Below are 20,027 nucleotides of genomic sequence, written 5' to 3' on the forward strand. Positions count from 1 at the left end.
CGACAAGACAGAGAGGAGGATAGCATTATCCACAGAGAGAAAGAATGGCGAGAGGAGGGAGGTGGATTTGGGGGGAAAGATAAGGATTTTAGTTTTAGCCATATTTAGTTTGAGATGGCGGGCGGCGGCGAGACATCCAAGCTGCAATGTCGGACAGGCAGGCTGAAATTCGGGCCTGAACTCCCACAGAGATATCTGGCGTGGAGAGGTAGATCTGGGAGTCATCAGCATAGAGGTGATATTGAAAACTATGAGAGGAGATCAAAATACCAAGAGAGAGGGTGTATAGGGAAAAGAGGAGAGGGCCCAGGAGAGATCCTTGGGGTATGCCAATAGACAGCGGGGCGGCGGTGGAGGAGGATCCACCGTAACATACGGTGAATGTACAAGAGAGATAGGAAGAAAACCAGGAGAGAGCAGAACCCCGGAATCCCAGCGAGGACAACATGTCGAGAAAGAGGCAGTGATCAACGGTATCAAAGGCAGCAGACAGATCGAGAAGAATGAGGATAGAGTAGAGTCCATCGGATTTGGCCAGAAACAGGTCGTTTGAGACTTTAGCAATGATGGATGTGTAAGGACTAGCAGAGGTTCTTTCATTATAGCTTGGGTTTCTAAAGGTTACAGCTTGATTAGCAGCATTTGTTGTTAGGTATGGCATATAGTATAAGCTTGATATAGTTTTTGGAAGAGCCTTATTAGGATTTTCCAGAATTGTGTGTAGTCGGAGGTTATATGAGTCTTTATGGGTAGCGAGTTACAGAGTTTTGAAGTTTAATAGTCAAAGGATTTGCAGTGTGATGATTTGTATTTTACTCCTTTCAGAGTTGGGAACGATAAGATCATCTTATCAGAGTTTTGATGATTTATGGATCTGCTCTGCAAACTCTTTTTGCCTCATCTGGCAAGGAGTTCCAGAATCTAACTATGCATTGAGTGAAAAAGTATTTTCTCCTATTTGTTTTAAAAATGTATTACTTTGTAACTTCATGGTGTACCCCTTTTGTCTTTATGAAAGAGTAAACAGTTGATTTGTTTCACTCCACTCAGGGTTTGATAGACCTGTCATATCTTTCTAAAAACCCTAACATCTTTAGCCTTTTCTATTATGAGAATCCTTCCATTTCCTATATAATTTTAATAAAATCAGATCTGTTCCGGTGCTTTGAAGGGTGTTATGGTCATGATCTCCCCTCCTCCCTTCTTAGTCAAATAAAGAAAAGTGTTTAACATTGCTCAATCAAAATGTATGCTGGATAGAAAGATGCCTCGTAACTTACTTTGGTCCAAACTCTCCCTTTTTATCTTCCAGGTTCCCTACATTCAGATGTTTTTGCCGTATGGTAATGTGATGTGAGAAGGAGTTAGATTACTGACTGGAGCTTTGACCACTTGGACAAATGCTGTTGATGCCTCTGCCATGAGATCCCTACCTGTCTCTTTCTCCAGGATCTTGTTCAACTTCTTGAAACCCCATGCTCCGATCAAAATCGGCCCTGCATCAAAACTCCATCAGTCAACACTGATGAAGCAAAGAAGCAGCATTGAATTGCCCATGCCCACGGACCTGGTTAGCTACTGGCAGGGGGTATTTGAGGCAGAAGGAGTTCCTGAGGCCCAGACATCCATCGAGTACATTGTTTCCTATGTTTTGGAAGCCAAAACAGTTAAGTGAAGGGTGTGCAAGTGCTATGGGCTGTCCTGAGGAACAGTATATTTAGGTGTGGTAGGCAAGCGTAAAGTCTACATCGATATGTGTCATTTACATGTGTAAATTACTGTATAGTATTTTATAATATACATGCATACTTTTGCACTCTGCCCACACTCTGTTCAAACTCTGTGCACACCTATCATGGCACATATATGAGAACAAGAGTTGCCATAGTGGGAGAAACCGAAGTTCCATCAAACCCAGTATTCGGTTTCCAATAGTGGTCAATCTAGCAGTAAAATAGATTTTTTGCTGCTTATCCTAGGAATAAGCAGTGGATTTTACCCAAGTCCATCTTAAAAATGGCTTATGGATTTTTCTTTTAGGAAGGTGTGTGTGTGTGTGTGTATATATATATATATATATATATATATATATATATAAATTTTAAACCCTGCTAAGCTAACTGCTTTGACCGCATTCTTTGGCAACAAATTCCAGAGTTTAATTACACATTGAGTGAAGAAGTATTTTCTCTGTTTGTTTTAAATCTACTGCTTAGTAGCTTTATTGCATGCCCCCTGGTCCTAGTGTTTTTGTAACTAGTAAACAGAAATTTACACATGTACATGACAAATATTGGCGTAGATATTTACACTTGCCGTAGGTTCTGGTGTAAATGTTTGTGCTTAAATTGGCACTTTTTTACCCTCTCATCCTTTTACCCTCCCTGGAAAAGCGACGACTCAGGGGAGACATGATAGAAACCTTCAAGATTATGAAGGGCATAGAAAAAGTGGATAGGGACAGATTTTTCAAACTAAGGGGAACCACAGGTACAAGGGGGCACTCGGAGAAATTGAAAGGGGAAAGGTTTAGAACAAATGCCAGGAAGTTCTTTTTCACCCAGAGGGTGGTGGATACATGGAACGCGCTGCCGGAGGATGTGATAGGCAGAAGTACGCTACAGGGCTTCAAAGAAGGTCTGGACAGGTACCTGGAGGACAAAGGGATTGAGGGATACAGATAGGAGTAGAGGTAAGGTTATAGGGACAGTATTAGAGGTAAATTACAAAATGAGTCAGAGACCACTGTTCAGGCAGTGGGCCTGATGGGCCGCCTCGGGAGCGGACCGCTGGGCAGGATGGACCTCTGGTCTGCCCCAGCGGAGGCAACTTCTTATGTTCTTAATCTTCTAATGTGTGCTCAATAGATCATCCTCTTGTCCCATACCACACCTAAGTATACTGCTCAGGACAGCCCATAGTAAAAGTATGCATGTCTATTATAAAATACTATACAAGCAATTCACATCTACCCAATCCACTTTATTTTATAGATCTCTTTCATATCTCCTTGAGCCACCTATTCTCTGAGCTGAAGAGCCCTAGCCGCTTTAGCCTCACTTCATAGGGAAGTCTTCCCGTCCCTTTTATTATTTTTGTCACCCTTCTCTGTACATTTACTAATTCTGCTATATCTTTTTGGAGGCTGAGATTTGGGCCTGAATTCCTGTAGAGATATCTGGTGTGTAGAGAGGTAGATCTGGGGGGAATCGGCACAAAAGCGGACTGAAAACCTACCTTTTTGATATAGCCTTCAATCCATAACCCCATTCCTTGGCAGCCAGAATTGTACACAGTATTTGAGGTGCAGCCACACCACAGAGCGATACAAAGGCATTATAACGTTCTTATTTTTGTTTATCATTCCTTTCCTTTCTTAGCCATCACTGCACACTGGGCTGATGATACTTACCATGTTTCCCTCAAAATAAGCCCAAGCAGTGCTTCTCCCCCTCTCCCTCTCCCTACTGACCCTTCCATCTCTCCCTCCCCACGCCGACCGTGAGACTGACATACCATTACCTTCTTCCAAACGGCAGCAATCTAAACGCGCTGCTTCGGGCCTTTTACCGCCAGGGCATTGCTGTGCCATGTTGCTGATGACATCATCAGTGATGTGGCGGAGAAATGCCTCAGCGGGAGAAAGCGCGAAGCAGTGCATTTAGATTGCTGCCGTTTGGAAGAGGGTAATAGTATGTCGGTCTCACGGTTGGCGTGGGGAGGGAGAGCTGGAAGGGTCGGTGGGGATAGAAAGATGCTGTGGGTTTGGCGGTCTTGTGGTCGGCGTGGGGAGGAAGAGCTGGAAGGGTTGGCGGGGATAGAAAGATGCAGTGGGTTTGTGAATGGGCATTGTTTCCCCGAAAATAAGACCTAGTGGGGTTTTTGGGCCCAAAATTAATTTAAGACAGTGTCTTATTTTCAGGGAAACACGGTAGATCCTTTTCCTGAGCTGTGAGTCCTAATGCGGAACTCTGTATCACGTAGCTATAGTTCTGGTTCCTTGTTCCCATATGCATCACTTTGCACTCGCTTACATTAAACGTCATCTATCATTTTGATGCCCAGACTCGCAAGGTGCTCTTGCAATTTTTCGCAAATTTAATTATCTCACTAGTTATTCCCATCTCTACATCATTGAGTGGGCATCTCTTCTGCCAGTGATTGTTGCGGGGGAGTTGCAGCGAGTGCGAGCAGGAGGGACTGGGCATCCCTCCTGTTGTGATCGTTAACGGGAGTGGGGGGGGGGGCAGGTTGCCTGGGCCACTAAGCTGATCATGGCAGCCGCGATCAGCTCAGCGGCCCAATCCGGAACTTATACCTGTTTTGACTTCACCCCTTTTCACTCTGGGCACACAGCGGCAGTGGAAAGGCTTAAGCTGCTTTTAGATATGTCTAAAATCCATTTCGATTATCGGCACTTGGACAACCTGTCTTTTTGATTGTCCAAGTGCCGATTTAGGTGGGTTTTTAAACATATTTTCGTTTCAATTATGAGCCCCCTAGAATTTTAACAGTAGAATTCACCTGGATATCATCGTGGACAATACATCTCTGCGTGCAGCCAAAACAGCAAACAGTGTTAGGAATTGAATGGAGAATATTGTAATACCTCTGTATTGTTTCATACTGCAACTAGTTTGTCTCAGAGTGATGAACACAGAGGTGGGAGAGGGCAGCTAAGACAGGCAGTCATCTAACAGATCTCATCTCTAGTTTCAGAGCCTGAGAGCTGAGCATCTCTCCAAACCTGTGACAGAGCAGCAGTTGCATCAAGTTGAGGAGCTGAGTGCATGGCGGCTCAACAGGTAGGATCGGACTGAAAAATCCTTATGGAGTCTTACCTGTTGTTTTCTTGCTGTGGGGAGATTTCAATACTAACGACAATTCTCAATAAAGAAAAACTGGAGTTCTCCTTTGATCTTAGACAAGCATTACCACGGATTTATCCTAATTTTAATGTAGGTCTTACTGGCCAATCAGCACCGAAATGGTTTCAGTGTGGACGTCAACTTACATGGAAACTATTACCACAGACCACATTAAAATGCTTGGCATTGTGGTCATTAACATTTTGCCATCTGAGGCAGCATGAAAATGTTTGTTGAGAGCAGAGAGTGGGTAACGCCATCCCCTTTTTCCCCTCCAACATGACCATCCTACCCCGGAGTGCTTTCTGCATGGGTCCCTGCCCACCCCCACCACCAGTTCTCCACCTCCCCACCCCATGTGACTCTAACCCGACTGCCAAAAATATCCCTGGCATTCAAGAGCACACCACCCGTCCCAACCTCAAGAGCCATGGTGTCTAGCCGCACCCCCTTCAACGTGACTGGTTCCCCTCCCATCCTGACTCACCAAAAATCATCTCTGGTGTCCAATGGTACCCACCCTTCTAGTGGCTCCTGTCTGTACAAGATGTTTCTGTGGTGCAGCTTTCTAAGTGAAACAAGGATCCTTGTCAAGATTTCTTTGTTCACCCTCTCTTTGACATGGAAGATGAGCTGCTCATGAAGCTAAGTGATTTTATGTTTACTAACACTATTTGGTATAAAGGTGCACATCAGAGTAGATAGATTTGATTTTTGAGCACATCATAACATAACTGTATGTTGTGAGGTCTCCTATGTGACAGTCTCATATATTCAAAACCTTTTTTGTTTAGGCTGGATACTTTTTGGACCCCTTTTTGAAATGCAGTGGATTTTTTTTTCTGACCAATGATAGCATTGGTTTCAACCTACTTGTTCTGTGGACTTTTTTCCTCTCGTGAGTAAGTCTATAAGATACTGTCACGTTCCCTTAAGGATGCTTCCTCAGTGGCAAAGCAACTTTAAAACCCATAATCCCACCCAAGAAGGAAATGGCATGGAAGAGGTGGAGCCAGGAAGGCATGGTCCAGGAAGTATAAAAGCCCAGGATATAGCTAGGTTAAGGAGGCCCAGAGAGAAGCAGTAATACCCAACTGAATTTACCTCCCATCACCTATGTAACTCTTGGAAGAACCAGGCCAAGGACTGGTCTTCGAGACATTTGGAGCATTGAGATTAAGCATCAAATTTCTGCATCTCAATGGCCACGAATTTGGTCTTGGAGAATGAGATGTACAGTGACCGCATCTATGAGACAAATTTGTTTTTTTTTGTTACATAGAGCTTTTTGGACCCTGTTAGATTACAAAAAAAGTTAGCTAGCTCTAGGTCTAATTAGATGCTGGCATTGTAATCTGGAAGCAGGGACTTTGGACCATTTAATATTCTATTGTCTCTGTATCATGGCCTTTTGGAAATCAATTTGGTCTCAAATTAACTGTTTACTAGAAAACCATGTTGCTTTATCATATGATACAATTCTGTTCGAGATGTCAATGAGAGCAAAAAATCAAATTTCATCAAATAATAACAAGCTTTTATTAATTATGACAGGAGTCGCCATACAACATATTACCAATAATTGGAAAGATTACAATAGGCTTAGCTACACATTTTGGTGGAATTCATTATGTCATATTTATAAAATGGAAAGATCAATTGCCATACAAAAAGGGAATTATAATAATTTTAAAAATATTTGGGGGCCATTAACAAATTATTGCAATGAATAGACATCATTTTTCTAATGAAAGTACATTTACATGTAGGAGGAGGGGGGAGGGTAAATAGTTCTTTTAAAGGTCTGATTAATAGATTGAAATATAATATATAAATGATATTTTGAATTAAATTACTTGTGGGAAGTGTGGTTGGGGGGGAATAAATGTTTTGTATGTAAAATCATAATTGTATGATTATCAAGTGAAATGTAAAAGTTAATATGATGTAGTATTGTGCACTTGTTGTAAGAATGAAAAATGAATAAAGAATTAAAAAAAAAAAAAAAAAAGAACCAGGCCAGAGACAAGTAAAGTGTACTACTGTGCTGAGAGACAGTAATATACGCCATGGCCCTACATAGGGTTACCAGATATCCAAGCTTCCCCAGACATCTCCTCTTTTTGAAGACTGTCGGGAATCCAGACGGCTTATTTTACTACTTTTGTCCAGGGAAACTGGACATCTAGTAACCCTACAGCAGTGGTCATTATTGCATGGCCCGCAAGCCAATTGTGGCCTGCGGAGACCTGGGTGGCTCAAGCACCTATTTGGAATCCCCTTCCCCCCCCTTGCGAGATCCAGTTCATTCTCACTGTTCTTGTTTCCAGTCATGCAGCTCTAATTCTCCAGGCCGCCGACAGAGTGAGTTAAGTAAGCATGTGAAATGGAGGACATGCAAGTGATGGTTTATTACTTGTTCTTTCAGGATGCCCATTCAGTATGTTATCGGAGAGTGGGACTTCTTAGATCTGACACTGATAATGAGGCCCCCTGTTTTCATTCCACGACCAGAAACAGAGGTGAGTGCTGGGGAGAGAGATCACTTAATCTTCAAGTCTCCGAGTCTATATACTACATCTGCGAGTGCACTTTGTGCCATACCATGTGGGTTTCTCTATAGTACGCTGTCGCTTGGAGAACTTAATGTAGCTTGCCGATGTTCCCCTCTCATTTCAGAATTGTGCAAGGAAATAATTTTTAATATACCTTTTTCAGTATTTACTGGAGTTCATGCAGAAACAGAAATGTAGAATGAGAGAATTAGAGAGCCTATTTTCCAGGATTCCCATGTCCATACACTTATACCCATGACATGCATACATGATCAAGAAGGGAATCACGAGTAGATCGGCGGACATCATAATGCCGCTTTACAGAGCAATGGTCAGACCACACTTGGAGTACTGTGTTCAACACTGGTCTCCCTACCTAAAGAAGGATATAACCCTACTGGAGAGGGTGCAAAGGTGAGCCACGAAGCTAGTTAAAGGTATCGAGAATTTGAGCTACAAAGAACGCCTCGGAAAACTGGGATTGTTCATCCTCGAGAAGAGAAGACTGCGAGGAAACATGATAGAGACTTTTAAAATACTAAAAGGATTTGACAAAATAGAGCAAGAAACATCGTTATTCACATTGTCAAATGTGACTCGGACAAGAGGTCATGGACTGAAACTGAGGGGCACCAGGCCCAGGACAAATATTAGGAAGTTCTGTTTCGCACAACGAGTGGTGGACACTTGGAACGCTCTCCCGGAGGAGGTCGTGATGGAGACCAGCATTCTGAGATTCAAGAGCAAGTTGGATGCACACCTTCTCGCAAATCACATTGGGGGATACGAGTAAACAAGGTTTCTCAGCAGGGAACACCTAGCTTGGCCTCCGCGGGTGCGGGTCGCCGGACTGGATGGACCTAGAGTCTGATCCGGCGAAGCCATCTCTTATGTTCTTATGTATTAACCAGCCAGTAATCAACCAGTGGCAGTCAGCGTTTTTTTAAACAATGTCACTGGCTAAATTAGCCCCAGATATTCAGTGCCAGGGCATATGCGGGCACTGTCACTGAATATCCAGGGCTAGGTTTTTGTTGTCCTGGCTACCGGAGCTTTTGCAGGTCCTTGCTGATACTCAGCCAGGGCCCGCATAAGACAGCCATACAGGACTGACTGAACATTGAGGTGTGTCAGTCATTTCAAGTTTAATGATTTTTTGATTAATCGCTTAATCATAATTCAAAGCGATGTACAATTTAAAATACATTCAGAGGGAAACAATACAATACAAACTTTTTTTTTTCCCAATTATTTTTATTTTCAAATTTTTACATAAAGTGTACATAATATTTAAAATACAATTGATAATTGCATAGTATCACTTTTATATCTAATACATTATATATCTAAATTTGATTTTCCCCCTTACCCTCCCCCCACCCTTTTATTACTTTAATATAATATTTCAAATTTTACAGAAAGTATACAACATATTAGAATAGAATTGATAAATATTCAATAACATTTTTATATCTAATACAATATGTTCTAATTAAATTTTATCCCTTCTCCCTCCCCCCACCCTTCTATTAGTTTTCATTCATATATTACATTTTGTATAATATATTATAATATATTATGTATAAATTATTTTCCTTACCCCCCCTCTATGTGTGTCATGAAAAAAAAAAAAAAAAAAAAATTCCCTATAAGAAGAAAAGAAGAAGAAATTTTTATTATTTATTCATTACAGTATTTTGTCAATGGCCCCCATATTTTTATAAATTTAGTATATGTCCCCTTTTTGTATTGCTATTGTTCTTTCCATTTTAAATAAATGACATATCGTATTCCACCAAAATGTATAATTTAGGTTGTTGTAATTTTTCCAGTTGTTAGTTATATGTTGAATGGCAACCCCTGTCATAATTAATAAAAGCTTGTTATTTTCTGTTGAAATTTGACTTTTTTTTCTCATCATTGTTCCAAATAAAATTGTATCATATGATATTGCAATATGATTTTCCATCAATTTATTAATTTGTGGCCAAATTGAATTCCAAAAGATTTTAATATAGGGACAATGATATAATAAATGATCTAATGTCCCTGGTTCCAGATTACAGTGCCAGCATTTATTAGACTTAGAGCTGTCTAATTTTTGCAAACGTGTAGGGGTCCAAAAAGCTCTATGTAATAAAAAGAACCAGGTTTGTCTCATAGATGCTGACACTGTACATCCCATTCTCCAAGACCAAATTAGTGGCCATTGAGATGCATTAATCTGATGTCCAATCTCAATACTCCAAATGTCTCTTAGACCATTTTTTGGTTTTTTATTCAAATATCCAGATATTAATTTATACCACAAAGCGGCTTGATGTCCTAGGAAGTCTGCTTTAAAACATAAGAACTTTAAACTATATTGATTGTTTAATGTTTTCCATTCAGGGAACCCAACCTGAATGGCCTGCTTCAATTGCAACCATTTAAAACTTTGTGTTTTATTAAGACCAAATCTATGTTGCAATTGTGTAAAATCCAGCAGTTTACCTTCTGAAATAACATCGTCTAAAGATCTAATGCCTGCAATAATCCAGTTCTTCCAAAGGATTTGAGCTCCGCCAATTTTGATCTTGGAGTTTATCCATATGGATTGATTAGTTGATTTGTATATTGGGATGAGTGTTAATTTATCAATAAATCTCAACGTTTTCCAAGTATCCATTATTATTTTATTTTCTCTATATCTTCTGGGTATATTAATACTTGGCATATGAACTAAATTTAGGGGAAACATAAGGCGCCATTCCAAATATAACCAATCTGGTGCATTATCTATAAGTTCTGGGAGGATCCAATACATACCCTGACGTAAAATATAGGCTTGATGGTACCTATAGAAATTTGGAAAATTTACCCCTCCCTCCTTAATTGATTTTTGTAAGGTTACTAAAGCTATTCTAGGTGTTTTACCAAGCCAAAGAAATTTTGTTAAAATTCTATTAAGCTTTTTATAAAAGGACCCCTGAAAATAAATAGGTATCATACTCATTTGGTAGCAAACTACAGGCAACATCATCATTTTAATAGTTTGAATTCTTCCCCACCAAGAAATATGTAATGGGTTCCATTGCTCACATAACTCCGTAACTTTTTTTAATACATATTTTTCATTTTCTTTTACAGTATCTTCAATTGTTTTTTTAACTTGAATGCCTAGATATTTAAATCCTTCTTCTTTCCATATGAATGGAAAAGTATCAAATAATCCTTTTACACAATGAACATTCAAGGGTATAATTTCAGATTTATTCCAATTAATTTTATAACCTGAAAATTTGCCAAACTTATCAATTAATTCCAATAAAGAAGATAAGGTAGACTCTGGATTTTTCAAATAAAGCAAAATATCATCAGCATAAGCCGAAATTTTATATTCCATATCTGAATATGGAATACCTTGTATCTCTCTCGTTTGCTGTATTGCTAACAATAAGGGTTCTAATACAACATCAAATAACAAAGGAGATAAAGGACAACCTTGTCTAACTCCCCTCTGCAATTGAAAACCATCAGATATCTTATTATTAATATTTAATCTTGCAATCGGGAAGCTATACAATGTTTTTACCATTTGTATAAATCCAGAACCTATTCCAAACCATTCTAAAGCCTGATACATAAAATTCCATTCTACCCTATCAAATGCTTTTTCAGCATCTAATGAAACTGTAAAAGCCGGTTCATCCATTTTTTTTGACAAATTTAGCATGTGAAATAATAGTCTAGAGTTATTGGAGGAATGTCTTTTAGCAACGAAACCTGTTTGATGCATATCTATAATATGTGGGAGAGCTTTAGCTAATCTCAAAGCCAAAATTTTCGCCAAAAGTTTATTATCAACATTTATCAAAGATATAGGCCTGTAGTTTGAAACCAAAGTAGGATCTTTATTTGGCTTAGGCAAAACAATTATTATTGATTCAGCCATAGTACCTTTTATATTACCTTTTATAAGTTGTGTCTGATATAATTTTAATAAATGTGGGGAAAGGATATTTTGAAATGTTTTATAAAATTCTACTGTGTAACCATCACCACCTGGAGCGGATCCAACTCTAAGAGATCTCAATGCTGTTTCTAATTCTTTTAATGATATAGGTTCTTCTAAACTTCGTTTTATATGATCAGGAATTTTAGGTCCATTAATTAAATCTAAAAAATTTTTTCCATCTTTTTGTTTCTCCAAATGAGGTTCGGAAGAATACAGGTCCTTATAAAATTTTAAAAATTGTTTTAATATTATATTTGTTTGATTTGTTATTATACCATTATCATCTTTTATTCCATTAATATTAGTTCTCCTTTTTTTTGCCTTAAGATAATTTGCCAATAATTTCCCCGCCTTATTAGAATTTCCATAATACACTGTTTGCTTGGAAAACAAATCTTTTCTTATCATTTTTGAAGTTAATTCATTATATTTACCTTTTGTTTTCAAAAGAGCTTGTAAAACTTCATGTTCCCATTTATTTACCAATTTAGCTTCTAATATTTTTATTTCTTTTTCTAATTCTATATATTGTTTTTTAATCTGTTTCCTAATAAAAGCTGAATATGATATAATATTACCCCTCATAGTTGCTTTAAATGCATCCCATACATTCTCTATAGATGTATCTTCCACTAAATTTATTTGAAAAAAATCATTAATTTGTGTTTTAAAATTTTCCAAAAATTTGTCATCCACAAGCAATGCATTATCAAATCTCCAAAGAGGTCTATTATTTTCTAATTGATCTAATTGTAATTCTATCCATACTCCCGCATGATCCGAGATAATAATAGGATCAATGGAGGCTTTAGTCACCTGTTGCACTTTATTTGTTGAAACAAAAATATAATCTATTCTTGAAAATGATTTATGAACCTGTGAACAAAATGAATATTCCTGATCATTAAAATGAAGAATACGCCATATATCTTTCAAATCACATGACTGAATTAAATTATCTAGACCTAATGATTTAATATTTTTACCTGGTTTTTTATCCAATAATGGATCCATTACAGCATTAAAATCTCCAGCCACCACTAAATTAGAGGCAGCCAGTGGTAATAACATATTCTGTAGCTTTTTGAAAAATTCTGATTGATTCGAATTAGGGGCATATATATTGAATAACGTCAGGGTATCATTTCCCATACCTATATCAATATGTATCCATCTTCCATGTGGATCTGAACTTTTTACCTTTATCTTGGCCATACATTTTTTATTTATAAGAATTGCAACCCCTGCTTTTTTACCCACTGCTGGAGCAAAAAAACATTCCTTTATCCATCCACCTGATAATTTCTGTGATTCCTTCATATTAAGATGTGTCTCTTGCAGACAGTAAATATCCGCATTTTGTTTTTTTAAAAATGTTAATACTTTTTTTCTTTTAATTACATGATTCAGGCCATTGACATTAATAGAATATATTTTAAAAGACATTATACATTTTATTACTTTTCATTATATTTTTCTTCCTCTCCTCTTTCATATTTAATATCCAAAAAATTTTCTTCACGACACACATATTTGACCCTAATGTATCTAATCCCTTATTTATTTTTCCCTTAATCATTCTAGTAAATATTCTCCTTATCCCTCCTTTTCCCACCCAATACATTGGCTGCTTAAGGATACACATTGGAACTGTAACCCGAATATTCTCCCCACTCCAGGCAATCAATATTCAATATTCAAACAAATTTCCCTTCTATCTCTATATATTGATCTTTTATATCTTTAATCATTTTTCCATAACATTTCATTAATGTATCATTATCCATTTAACAATATTTTAATTTATATTTCCTTAGTATTGTGATTCTAACATAAATTATTTTAAACATATATGTAGTGTATTATTTAATAATTTCCTTATATCTTGTTCTTTCTTTCTTATAATTTTTATTGTCTTTTCTTTATATCGTTTTCCTCCTTTTCTTCAGATATTTCAATATGTTATATTATTATAATTCTTCATAGAGTCATCAAAATCATCTTAATGTTTTATGTTAAAATATCATAGGTTCTGGTTTAGAGAGAAAATCTTTTAGTTTTTCAGGATCCTCAAAATATAAGGATTTGTCTCCAGATGATACTCTCATTTTCGCCGGGTAGTATAGACCATATTTAAATCCTTTTTCTTTTAGTAGAGGTCTCATGTCTAATAGTCTCTTTCTTTTATTTGCTGTGTTTTTGGCAAAGTCTGGTAAAAACCATATTCTGGATCCTTTATAGTTTAGATTTTTATCTTTTTTTGCAGCATTTAATATATCTAATGCTTGTTGGTATCTGAGCATTTTGAAAATTATTGGTCTTGGTCTGCCTTTGTTTTCTAAATTTTTGATTGGGATTCTATGCGCCCTTTCTATTTCAATTGGTTGTTTCAAGTCTAATTGTAATATTTTTGGAATTAAATTTTCAAGGAAAAGGATAGTATTTTTTCCTTCTAAATTTTCTTGTATTCCAAAAAGTTTAATGTTTTTCCTTCTTCCTCTATTCTCATAATCCTCCAATTGATCTTTTAATTTATTTAATTCCAGGCTGTCGTTTTTACATCTTTTTGATTCACATTCTATAGCTTCCATTTTTGATTCTAGTTCAGTTGTTCTTTTGTTATTAACTTCCATTTGTCTATGAATATTTAAAATTTCTTCTTTCATTTCCGACATATTAGTTATAGTTTCCTTAAGCATTTGTTTGATTTGTCTTAGTTCTTCCATAACTTCTGTTTTGCTTAATATGTCTGGTTCTTCAATAGGAAGTGGTATCTTGCTTGGTGTTATTTGGTCTTGTTTCTGTCTTTTTGCAGATGTACCAGCCTCATTTTTGTTTTGTCTGGTGCTTGCCATGTTGTTGTTTTCTTTTTCTTGGTTGTTCTTATTTCTTATATTTATTCTCTTAGGTTTAGGTTTGGTATTCTTAGGTTTTTAATCCCTTTTCTTCCAGGATTTGGTTCTTTTCTTCTTTTCTTTTCCTCAGTATCTGTCACAATCTTGAATACTCTTTTTTTTAGTGTATTTATCTCTTTAATATTGGCAAGAGGGTTATTTTTGATATTTTTCTACTTTTTACTTATGTCAGTTTGAAACTTTTTTACTTTTCTCACTTTCTTCGGGTAAATCAATGTTAAACCTTCTCAATCTTTAAATATATTCAAATTTTCTATTACAGTGTTCTTTAGAGTAATTGTCAGTTATTTGTTTCCAGTTCTATTGCTGTGTGAAAAAAATCCTTTTCTATGGTTTTTTTCCTTTAAGTCCTTTCACTGTCTAAAATGAAGGAGGGGAACATTCAGTCCAACAACCTTTCCTTCCCTTAGATCTCTCTCAGATTAGTCGATTCTTTTCACAGATTTAATTCACTATCTCTGACATTCACTCTCACTTAATGAGACATCGTTTCAGCGCTGAGCAAAAAATTTTTGGTATTCCTTTCTTTTAGCTCTCCTCTCACAAGCCCAATCGCAGCCCCGACCGAGGAGAGCAACACTTCATCGAGTTATTTTCCCTTATTTTGACAAATTTGAAGCAACTGTCTTCTGTTTATTCACAGCGTCTCTCAACTGCCTCGATGTCTTGCTGCTTCAGTTTTTTTAAAAAAAAGTTCCGTTAATCTTTTTCTCTGTCTCCTCTCTCACAAGCCCAATCGCAGCTTTGTCAGAGGAAAGTAATATTCAATTCAGTATTCTTATTTATTTCAATAAGCTGATATTTATTTGTTTTCAGCGCTTCGGCATTTAATTACTGAGAGAAAATGCCGGTATTCCTCTCTCTCAGTTTTCTTTATTCAATCCCCTTTTCATCAAAGGATAATCTATTTTTTCCTTCTTATGGTTTCAGTTATATCTGGTCGAATTACAAAACTTCCTTCACATTTTCCCAATCAAACTCATTGGTCACTCACATACACCTCGCGGTCTCAGCGCTGCATTCAAGTTTCATGAAACCGCCGAAAATACAAACGGCTCTCTGACTCCTGTCAGCACATACCTCACTTCAACTGCAGGAAATTAGGATTTTATCTTGTATCATTTGTTCAGCTTTTTTAATATATATTTTCTATGTAGTTATCTTGAAGGAAAAAAATTTTTTTTATATTTCATTGCCTGGATGGTGAGGAGCTTCACGATCACACCTCCATCCGTGCTCGCGTTAAGCCACGCCCCCCTACAATACAAACTTTAAAAAAGATTAAACATATAATACAAATCAAACTTGAATAATAACATAATATTAGAAATAGTTCAACATATTCGTAACAAAAGGTAAAAAGGGGAAGTGAAATACAATTCATGATAGAAAAGTAGAACAAACAAAGGAAAAAAACATTGGGAAGGTATGTAACAGTAAAATTTAAGATTTAAAACAACAGTTTAAAAATTAATAAATCAAATGCATCTTTAAAAAGAAATGTTTTTAGATTACTTTTAAATTTTCCCAGATCATGCTCATTTCGTAGATAGATTGGGAGGAAGTTCCAAATCTGTGGAGCAGTTACTGAAAAAATGAATTGCCGTCTTGTATTAATGATCTTGAGTGAAGGAATGGTTAGTAAATTTTGCTCATTGGACCTTGATGTTCTAGTCGGATTATATGGGATTAATAATTTATAGATAAAAGCTGGAGTTTTATTGAGTAAAGCCTTGAAGGTGAGTAGACAGAGTTTATAAGTTATTCGATGAGTGACTGGGAGCCAATGTGCTTTTATTAAAAGAGGAGTAACATGATCAAACTTTCTAGAGTTAGTTATAAGTTTAATAGAGACGTTTTGAATAATTTGGAGACGTTTGATAAAGCACTCAAAAAATGTCTGACCAAATGGTCCAAATGACTTACAACTCTATAGTATTAAATCCCACTCTACAGGTTAAGGGGTCCCTTCATTTAAGTATATCATTAAGTTATTTAAATTGTGGGTTGGGGTGATCTTGTAGAGTGCTATAAGAGAGAGAAATATTTTGTATATCATTGGAACGGAGATAAAGAAAAAATTTCAAGAAAAATTTAATTGAAAAAAAAAGGGGTTTTATGCCTCTGACTGCTCTATTGAGGAGCATATTTGATCTAACACGCTAAAACAATGTTTGAGAGTTTACTGAGTGTATGGCTCCAGTTTCTGAGGCTTTTTCCCTCCCCGGATTTAAATAACTTAATGATATACTCTACTGGATATAATAAATGAAGGGACCCCTTAACCTGTAGAGTGGGATTTAATACTATATAGTTGTAAGTCATTTATGTTGACCGTAGACGCTGACTGATGCCTTAACTGCTTGTCCTGGGATATAGCACAGTTACTTACCTGTAATGGTTGTTATCTAGGGACAACTCTCCGACCTTACCTAGTTAGCATATTAGCTTTTTTACTGAACTGATTTATTTATTCATTCATTCCATTTTCTAAACCATTCTCCCAGGGGAGCTCAGAACGGTTTACATGAATTTATTCAGGTACTCGAGCATTTTTCCATGTCTGTCCCGGTGGGCTCACAATGTATCTAATGTACCTGAGGCAATGGGGGGATTAATTGACTTGCCCAGGGTCACAAGGAGGTTTGAACCCACAACCTCAGGGTGCTGAGGCTGTAGCTTTAACCACTGTGCCACACTTTCCACGAGTGGCGGTGGGCGGGAAGGCATTCGCGAATGAACGGTGCAGTCGGTTTTCAAGTTTTCAAGTGACACTACATTTGTGGATTGTCCATACTGAACTGCGTGGATGACATCGCCCATATGTAAGAATATATGTCTTCTGTCCCTGGATAACACCCGTTATAGATATGTAACTGTGCTTTATCAATGGTGTGCCTTAAGGTTCGGTTCTCGGGCCTGTTCTTTTTAACATTTTTGTAAGTGATATTGCTGAAGTGCTGACTGGTAAAATTTGCCTCTTTGTGAGTGCTACTAAAATTGCAATAGAGCAGATACCCCTGATGGTGTGGCTTGAGGAATGGTCTGAAATTTGGCAGCTAAGATTTAATGCTAAGAAATGGAAGGTCATGCATTTGGGCTGCAAAAACCCGAGGGAACGGTACAGATTAGGGAGTGAAGACAGATGGACGGGACTTGGGTGTGATTGTATGTGATGATCTTAAGGTGGCCAAACAGGTTGAAAAGGTGACGGCGAAATCTAGAAGGATGCTAGGTTGCATAGGGAGAGGTATGGCCAGCAGGAAAAAGGAGGTATTGATGCCCCTGTATAAGACTTTGGTGAAACCTCATTTAGAATATTGTGTACAATTCTGGAGGCCGCACCTTCAAAAACATATAAAAAGGATGGAGTTGGTCCAGAGGAAGGCTACTAAAATGGTGTGTGGTCTTCGCGATAAAGCGTATGGGGACAGACTTAAAGATCGTAATCTGTATACTTTGGAGGAAAGGCGGGAAAGGGGAGATATGATAGAGACGTTTAAATTACCTACGTAATGTAAAAGCACATGAATCGAGGCTCTTTAATTTGAATAGAAACTCTGCAATGAGAGGGCATAGGATGAAGTTAAGAGGTGATGGGCTCCGGAGTAATTTAAGTAATACTTTTTTACAGAAAGGGTGGTAGATGCGTGGAACAGTCTCCTGGAAGAGGTGGTGGAGACAGAGACTGTGTCTGAATTCAAAAGGGCCTGGGATAGGCATGTGGGATCTTTCTGAGAGAGGAAGAGATAATGGTTACTGCGGGTGGGCAGACTAGGTGGGCCATTTGGCCTTTATCTGCCATCATGTTTCTGTGGAAATGGGTGGTAGGTGTGTGGTATATGTGTCTTGTTTCTGCTTAATGCCGGGCAGAGTATTAATATAATGTACCTAGAGGAGAGTATGAGTAAGACTAGCTTATGGAGGATGTGTATATATTGTTAAAGCATATGTATGGCAGGGAAGAGCGTGTGGTTTAAGGTCTATCGTATTTTAGTCTCGGTTTGTAACCTCCTCTTTAATTCCAAGAAATGAGATACAACAGAATTCAAGTGTGTTTAAAACCAAGAATCAGAGCTGCTGACAGGCTAATAGAACCTTGCAAACACACCGTTCCTGCTGCAAGAGCTTACACGTCATACCTACTGCAGACAGCCTGTCCCCTCAGCACCCATACTGTACATAGTGCAAACAGCCTGTCTTCTCATCTCACACGTTGTATCTACTGCTGAAGTCTGTGCCTTCTGCTCACACGCTATACCTAATGCAGACAGCCTGTCCCCTCAGCACACACACGCTGTGCCTAATACTGACAGACTGACTACTTCCTGAAGACATCCTGTACCTGCTGTTAACAGGGTGGGACCTCCCTACAAGATGGTCTGTCTTATCTCTTAGGTTCACATATTGGGTCTTTAACTCATCATCTGCTTCTGGTATAAGTTTCATGAAAATCAGAAGAACTATAGTGTATATAAATCAGAAACTCAAAATAAACACTTAAACGGTATATACTCCTGTGTTAAGTCCGCTGCAACATCCAAAAAGTGGAGAGAAAGAGACTTCAGAACAAATGCAGCCACATAATTCAGCACAATCAAGTTACGCAGCATGGGGCTTAATCACAGTCAAAACATGTGTGTAAAATGTGTTCATGTCTGCAGCCAAATGAATCCATAGGACTAAAGTAATCCAATACAAAAACAGCTCAAGCATCCAGGGCAAGATTAATTTGTCGAGGGCCCCTAGGCACACAAGTACACTGGGCCCCCTGTCCCGCCCCACCCCACCATGCGCCCAGGCGGAAACAGGAAGCTGCGTCAGAGGGAAGCTTTGGGCAAGCAGCACCGCTTGCACAATTACAGTTCCCGTTGCCTTTCTTACCCACGTTGCTTGCTTGTCTTACTTTCCGTCGATGGGGGGGGGGGGGGCGCGCGTGTTACCGATCGGAGTGGGGCCCGCGTTGCCGATCAGGGGGGGCCCGCGTTGCCAATTGATGCTGGAGGGGCCCATCGCCGTTTGGAAAAAACAATGTTGATGCCCTCCTTCATCGGGCCCCCCTGACTATTTCGGGCCCTAGGCACGTGCCTACTTGGCCTATTGGTTATTCCTGCCCTGCAAGCATCAGAAGGGCAAAAAAAAGCATCAAACAAAAATGCAACAGCCAAAGGAGGGATATTATATTTGCCAGTACTCTATTCATGAATATTATGTTTAAATAGTAATCCCAGATTTTTTATACCATTTTTGCACCAACAGATGGGTATTGACCCAATATTTTACATAAGAATAGCTATACTGGGTCATACCAATGGGCCATATAGCCCAGTTTCTCTAGGTCACAGTACCTGGCAGAAATCCAAACAGTAGCAACATTCCATGCTACCAATCCAGGCCAAACAGTGGCTTTCTCAATATGCTATGGGCTTTTCCTCCAGGAACTTGTCCCTACCTTTCTTAAACCCAGCTATGTTAACCACTGTAGCCACATCCTCTGTCAACAAGTTACAGACCTTAACTATTCTTTGAGTTAAAAAACAAACAAACAACAACAACAAATCCCTCCTCTCTTTGTTTTAAAAGTATTCCCATGTAATTTCATTGAGTATCCCCTGGTTTTTGTACTTTTTGAAAGGGTGAAAAATCGTTTCACTTTTACTCTGTTCTACACCACTCAGTCATATCCCCCTTT

The 20,027-nt window shown here is 38.1% G+C and overlaps 1 protein-coding gene across 6 annotated transcripts in view; it reads left to right on the forward strand.

Moving 5' to 3' along the window:
* The window catches only part of HEMK1 (HemK methyltransferase family member 1), a 99,581-nt gene that overhangs the window by 35,356 nt on the left and 44,198 nt on the right, over window positions 1-20,027 (forward strand). For all 6 annotated transcript variants that reach the window (XM_033926114.1, XM_033926118.1, XM_033926117.1 and 3 more), the window contains exons 2-4: window positions 1,313-1,666; window positions 4,714-4,805; window positions 7,297-7,390. In XM_033926114.1, coding sequence (XP_033782005.1) covers window positions 1,421-1,666; window positions 4,714-4,805; window positions 7,297-7,390 — 432 coding nt within the window. In that variant the 5' untranslated portion in view covers window positions 1,313-1,420. The remainder of the gene's footprint in view (window positions 1-1,312; window positions 1,667-4,713; window positions 4,806-7,296; window positions 7,391-20,027) is intronic.

This window comes from Geotrypetes seraphini, chromosome 17, assembly GCF_902459505.1.
Source record: "Geotrypetes seraphini chromosome 17, aGeoSer1.1, whole genome shotgun sequence".
Taxonomy (NCBI): domain Eukaryota; kingdom Metazoa; phylum Chordata; class Amphibia; order Gymnophiona; family Dermophiidae; genus Geotrypetes; species Geotrypetes seraphini.